Genomic DNA, 6,628 nt, shown 5'->3' with positions numbered 1-6,628 from the left:
GTAGCCTTCAGTACTTTTTTCTTCCGTTTCTCTAACTTCTTTTCCTTGTGTTCTTGGTGATGGGTAATGTGCTGAGACTCAGAGACTGTAGAGTCGCTAGTGAGTGAGACGTTCTTGCACAATACTGTCAGGATTTACCGTGGTAATTTTCTTTTTTGGTCGGCCGTCGCTGTCGACCACTTGTGGTATGCACAGGTGGTTGTGCTGGTTGTGCATCTGTGGATTTTGCATGCTTGGAGGCAACCTTGTGACTGGTAGCCATGATTGTCTGAATTAACCCATGGTTCAGCAGATTTTATAGTGCTATGAAAGACATAAACAACTCACATCTAAACCTTGAATTTTTTTGTTGATTTCAGCACAACACCCTGGGGTGATGATACATTAAGTCTTATAATTGTAAGATACTTGTAATACATGAGCGACTACAATTGTAAGCCTGAATCATGCATTAATTCATTACAGTTGTAAGACAGCTGCCCCTAAGACACACCTACCCTGTCTCCGCCTGCCCTGTCTCCGGCATCCAAATTCCAGTTCACACGGTACCTTCGCTGTCAAGCACAGTGACCAGAAGTGTGTTCCTGACCAGAAGCATGTTCCCCCCAGGAATCAGATCAGTTCACACGGTACCTTCACTGTGAAGCACGCTGACCAGAAGGGTGTCCAGATCCAATCTAAGGTACCACGAAGCATTACATACACACCGCACACATACTTCAGGGATGCAAAATAGACATATATTGGCAATAATGTACACAGGCACATAAGCAACTACACCTCGGGTGGAGGCGGCACCGAGAGACTAGGGAGGTCGGCAGCATGGTCTGCGCTAGAATGAACCACGTTCGACAAGGCTATGGTGTCAGGAGAGAGAAAGGGAGACCATAAAGTCTGGAAATGATCGGTGAACGCTCGGTGAATGTTTGCCTGCTTGGCAGCATAAGCTCATATACCCTCGAGACACCCTGTATCCTCCTCCACATGCCAATGCCCCTGCTCATCCCACCAGCTGGCCTGCCACAGAAAAAATTGAAGGACACAACACATTTCTTCATGGAGCAATTCGACCTCCTCAGCCCAGCGCATCGCACAAGCTCGCACTTTGCACCATTCTACCCTCACGCCTGATCTAGTGTTAGTTTAGGCTGTGACTACGAACATTGCCACTCACTGTTTTCATCTGTACCATCTCCACCACTATCTACGCCACTCATCCTCCAAATCCAGGTCAGTTTTCGTCTCCCCTGCCCAGGAATGATAGCTGGATCAATAAGCGGTCGTATATCGTCAGGCTCCAGTGGCCAAAGTCCTCCTTGCCACCCCACTTTTCCAAGCTCTCCTGCCAGGACATTCAGCGCGTCCCATGAAGCATGGTACCTTGCTGTACAGGCTGCTTGTCTTCCAGTAACACGTTCCAAGGCATTTTGAGCCCTTGTGTTCGCACCCTGCCCGCAGACCCAGTCCTTCTTGTATGTCAAGAGTGATGAGCGTATCTGCAGACATTGCCTGAGTTCTTCCAGCGCGTCATGTGCCTGAGCCAGGCGTAGTTCCCATTCGTAGAGTCGCAGGTGGTCGTGGCATGGACGATTGCCGATAGCAGAAGGGAGAAAAAGCCTCAAGTCCTCCGCATTATCGATCCCTAAATCAGAGGATGGTGATATTGAAGTAGAGAGTGTGCCATGCACGATAGGCATGTATAGCGCTTGCGTGATCCACCATGACTCGATTTTGCGATGTAAAGTGTTCCTCTGACATTGCAGGTTTCCTTTCTGGGTATCCGTGACGTGGTTACCCAGACCCTTCATGAACCTAGTGACACGCCATCTGCGTCATGATCAGCATCGTAATACAGAGAAGAAAACAACCGAACTTACTGCTCTTCTTCTAAATCCAGACCCAATCCTATGAAGACACTCGGTGAGACCTCCAGGTGCAGCAATACACCTGCCTCCCTTTCCAGCTCCTTTGCCTCCAGTTGCGCTAGTTTCAGGCGTGCACCAGCCTGCATGATTGCTATGACAAATCAGCTCCTTTTCAGACGGACCTATTGATTTAGCCTCAAATGGATTTGGCACACACGTGTCATTGGGATTATCCTCCCACCTTTCTACCTCTGCCGTCCAGGCTATGCAATGTTCTTTGGTAATGGCAGCATTGAGTTCTTCAAAGGCCACATGGAAGGCCACCTTCTCCTGCATTGCTTCTTTCATCTTCCATAGCAAGCTCGCCCCTGAAATGCACACTTAGAGCTGCTGCTTCGGGGGATGATTATTAATTACCTAAGTTGACGACCTTCTTCCAATTCCAGTCTCCGAAATGATTGTCCAACGTGTCCCATCGACAGCCTGGACCCATCTCTTTTGTACTAGAAACCACTGGGTTGATGTTTGACCATCCTCGCTCTGGAGCCTCGCCATCAGTGCGCCCAACCCAATGAGACCAGTTGAAAGAGAACATTGTCTGGCATTTTGCGATGTGCACAGGAAGATGGAATTTGGGTACGAAGAAGCGAACAGTTTTGATTGCGTGATCAAGCTGATAATCCTCTGGAAGTGTTACCATCCTGGCCCACAGATTTTTGTGCCACTGGCACGCGATATCATATGACACATTAAGAACTTCGAGAGAGCGGTGACATAAGGTTGAAAAGAACAGAAAATCCATATTAATATATCTGGAATTGGCGAATCAATGAAGTGGGTCCACGCACATCCAAGCAGTACGTACCTCTTGCCTTTCTGCAAGTCCCCAATGCCATTTGGAAGCTTCATATTATGTCAGGCACAGTCGATGGTTCCAAGTCCCGTGGCTGCTAGTCCCTTTGATGACTTCGATTCTGCCATGTTCACTGCATTATGACTAGCGCACATGCTTTTCTGTGTTACATCTACCAATACAAGCTTAAGATAAAACAAAACATGATACATACCTCTTGGGCTTCCATGCCGTGATTGGTAAGATGTGTCTTGTATGTGGTCTCGTCGACAAAGTATCCCCACCCACAGGACAAACTCGGATCCACAGTATCCTTTGAGACTATCTGCCTCTTCAGGCAAAAGTTCGCATCGATTGCAAGAAAGAGGCCATATAACCATCTGGAGATGCATGAGAAGCCGTTATTATCAATCAATGAAGTGCGTACCTTTTTCCTTTTGGAGCAAGTTGCCAAGCATGAGGAAGATTCCTCCCGGGCTGAGGGCATGCTGGGCATAAAACCGCGCATTCACCCTGCTGTGTGGCAATGATGCCTGAAGGATCGTGTCCACAGCCAGCTCGCTTCAGCATCTTCACATGCCGAAATTCACGCGCCATGCGCATGAACACCTCATACCGATCCTTGCGCTTCAGAAGGCCTGTATTGTCCATGAGACGAGCTAAAGAATGGTAAAATTCGTATGAGGAAACTTTCGACTCAAATGACAAGATGTGGAACTGCCAGAGCATGCCAAATGTCGCTGCAGTTCTTGGGTCACTGGTTGTCGCAGGGAACCAACCAACACATAACAGTTGTTGGGTGTGAGTTTGTGCTCTGTCACACCCACAAAAATCCATGGCCATAGGGTGGATGCCAAGGGTGTCGATGAGGATGAAATCATCATTGAACACTCGGTTGGGAAGCAGGCATGATTCACCAATCTTATGACCGAGTTGCATGCAAAGCCCCAGATCTTTAAGAGTCACATTTTGGAAGCACTTGTCATTCCACTTCTGTAGGATTCCGATGAGGCATGTACAGCATCCCAATCAGACATGCCACTTACCTCTACACGATGCATCGGTGAATGTGCGTGAGTATGAACAACACACATCTGACATGATAATCCGGGCATGAAACAATCCTTACAGTGGTATACACCAACAGTGATCCCGCAGGTGTCACAGAAGGTCGACGAGACACCATCACCTCTTCCGTCGTGGCGAAGCATCTTGAGAAGGAATAATTCCCAATGATCAATCCAATTAAGGAGAGGATGGTCCTGGAGAAGGTCAGCAAACAGTAAGCGAGTGGAAACCAAACCATCCACATACACCAGCTGTGCGCTTGCGCTTATTCAGAGATCCTACTTCCACTTCAGGTGAAGGATCCTCATCCATTGCTGCATAGTAATCACCATTCCCATTGTCGCCGATGTTATCACTAAGAATAATGTCTGCAGAATGTGCGTTGGTGAAAGAAGATGCCTCCAAGGACCTGATGACATCTTGACGAGATGCAGCTAGACCACCGTGCAGTTGTGAGGTAAATTTGACCCTCTCGTGAGTAATTGGCAGACTTGATGAAGGAGCGATAATGTATTCATTGAAATGCGACCTATTGCATCCATGACCACTGCCACGGCCAAGTCCAGTGTCATGTTGTCCGCGCACACGACCCCGACCCCGACCATGACCCCGGCTGCTATGACCACAATTATTGAGTTCATGCCAAGACCAAGGCAACATCATGGCCTGGATCACAGTTGTTTCATGAGCTATGAAATTCATGATCAATCCCACATCATGCATTGAGCAGATATACAATACCTGGTGGGTCACTGCTGGTGATGCCTCCACTAGAGCTCGACATTGCGTGGTCTGAATTGTCTGATGAGTCCAGACTTATGGGAGTGAGTGAGGATGTGCTTCGGGATCCTCCCAATCCTTATGTATCGGCTTCTTGTCGTGTGAGAACCCTTCTGTGAAGCCCACGGCGGAGTTTGCCAATGTTTGCCAATGTGAGTGATATAAGATACGTTGATTGAAACCTTTTCCCATCATTGAGCAACCACATCTTTAGCTATCTTCAGTCACTGAGTGTTGTTATTACATTGAGCTCCATCTGTTTGTCCAAAATGAAGGTCTTTCCCACGATGGTTAAGGAACAAACCTTCAGTTTGTCCGAACTGGTCACAGTGGTGGAGCTTTTGTGCGATCAACTATGTAAGTCAGCGTAATAACACTGGTTTGTCGTTGCACTCAAATCATCATTTTCAGTTCTCACACATGCCCATGCTGAGGCTGGCGTTAACCTCCCTGACTATGTGGAGGAAGTGCTAGCAGTAGGCTACTGCCCAGGTTGTGTTCTTCGTTCTCATAGGCAAATTTGTTATGTCTGTCGCACTCAAATTCCCCTGGCAGTTTCCCTTAGCAACAGTCCAGACCTACCTGAAGGAGGAGGTAAGTTTTCGCTTCATGTAAAAAGCTATACCAGATCCTGATCGAACACACCAGATGAGGCTCAGAGTGTCACAGACACGAGTTCCTTGACCAGCGTGGCTACTACAGGCAATGTTGCACCTCCTGCAGCAGCTGGTGTTGCAGCTACCAATGCTGCGCCACCCCCAGTCACCATTGCTGCTGCTACATCTCTCACCACCGCTGCTCCACATCACGGGAGTACTTCTGCTTTGGCCTGCTGGTACGTCATTACTGTTGGATGTGAGACCAGTGTATTTCAAGGCTGGTACGTATCCTCCTTCTCATCTAGACCTAGACATCTCAATTCAATGTTCTTCCAGGCATAATGTCCATTCACATGTAGTAGGTGTTCCTGGAGCTTGTTTCGGACGGTACACCTCTCGTGCTAGTGCAGATGAGGCATATGCCCAGGTGCTGCAAGATGGCACTGTGCAGGAGTTGCCACTCTGATGGTTGCTGCTGCTAGCAAATGAATGTGATACCTAGTGTATATATGAAATATGTACTTGTCGCCCGCGTGTTTCTTATCTGTACTTGCTGCCCACGTGTTTCTTGCTTGCAATCATGATATCGTTTCTTGAACACATTTTGTTCTCTGGGAGGTTGAAGTAGCTTGCTACTGCGTCGGACGACAGCTCACAGTCAGGAATATTGGTTGTGTACTGTGTCGGAACGGTCAGGATTCAGGAATATTTACTATGAGTGTGTCACAAATTCCAAATACGAATCATTTTTCATTTCTTGGTTTTCCTTTGGCTACTTCCAGTACCCAAACCGGTCACATGACTCCCAACCCTGTCACACCTTCACCTCTTCACATATCACCTGTGGTTTCTCCAATTGGCTCCCCTACTCCACGGGCTAGAACAATCTCGCTTCCTAAAGAAGAACCGGTCGGAACTTGGGTTTCTGTTTAGTTGCCATCTTACTCATTTGCTTATATATCATGAGTCATACTTAGTCATCCGCAGTATCGTACAACTCTTTTCTCATTGGCTGATTTCTTTCAGACTCCTATTCAATGTTGTGTATATAAGTAGGTTAGTTAGCATAAGTACTCCTTAGACTTAACCTCTTCGTTTCCTACACTTGTAGTGACTTAGACGTTCACGCTCAATACCATCTTGTTTGCTATTCTCTCTGACCGAGTCCTAGTGGTTGTGTGCTCGCCTTCATCATTATTGGTGAACATTGGTCATAACAGAGTGTCATGGCGGGCAGTTCTTATTGGCATCAGACAAAGATTCAATGTCAAGTCGCACTTCGGACGGTTCAAGGTCAGGAATATTATGAGTATGAGGGCAGACAGTCTTGTTGCACCAGTCACAATGTCAACATTGACAGTAACTGTGGGAGGTTGACATAGCTATATGACCTTAATAGCTAGTGAGCTTATGGTGAATTCAGTTTTGAAGCGTACCAACGGTTAATTTCCCAAACCATTAAT

At 47.3% G+C, this 6,628-nt stretch overlaps 2 protein-coding genes across 2 annotated transcripts; one reads left to right on the top strand and one right to left on the bottom strand.

Annotated features, from left to right (window-relative positions):
• Nucleotides 1-948: 948 nt before the first annotated feature.
• On the bottom strand, nucleotides 949-4,488 carry EDB91DRAFT_1240399 (uncharacterized protein; the record flags this gene model as incomplete). The annotated part of the gene is made up of 10 exons (XM_041322017.1): nucleotides 949-1,127; nucleotides 1,175-1,827; nucleotides 1,878-2,016; nucleotides 2,048-2,233; nucleotides 2,283-2,677; nucleotides 2,833-2,879; nucleotides 2,933-3,098; nucleotides 3,146-3,711; nucleotides 3,765-3,980; nucleotides 4,033-4,488. The coding sequence occupies 10 exons, from the start codon at nucleotides 4,486-4,488 to the stop codon at nucleotides 949-951; spliced, it is 3,003 nt and encodes a 1,000-aa protein (XP_041168978.1).
• Nucleotides 4,489-4,853: 365 nt separating this feature from the next.
• Nucleotides 4,854-5,631, top strand: EDB91DRAFT_1256921 (uncharacterized protein; the record flags this gene model as incomplete). The annotated part of the gene is made up of 4 exons (XM_041324252.1): nucleotides 4,854-4,923; nucleotides 4,978-5,160; nucleotides 5,215-5,446; nucleotides 5,502-5,631. 4 exons carry the CDS (start codon nucleotides 4,854-4,856, stop codon nucleotides 5,629-5,631), a joined length of 615 nt encoding a protein of 204 aa, XP_041168977.1.
• Between the last annotated feature and the right edge of the window lie 997 nt (nucleotides 5,632-6,628).

Source organism: Suillus paluster (genome assembly GCF_016628075.1).
Source record: "Suillus paluster strain FC165 chromosome Unknown EDB91scaffold_230, whole genome shotgun sequence".
NCBI lineage: Eukaryota > Fungi > Basidiomycota > Agaricomycetes > Boletales > Suillaceae > Suillus > Suillus paluster.
Note: the sequence above shows the minus strand (reverse complement) of the source record. Positions and strands in the feature narration are given on the sequence as shown.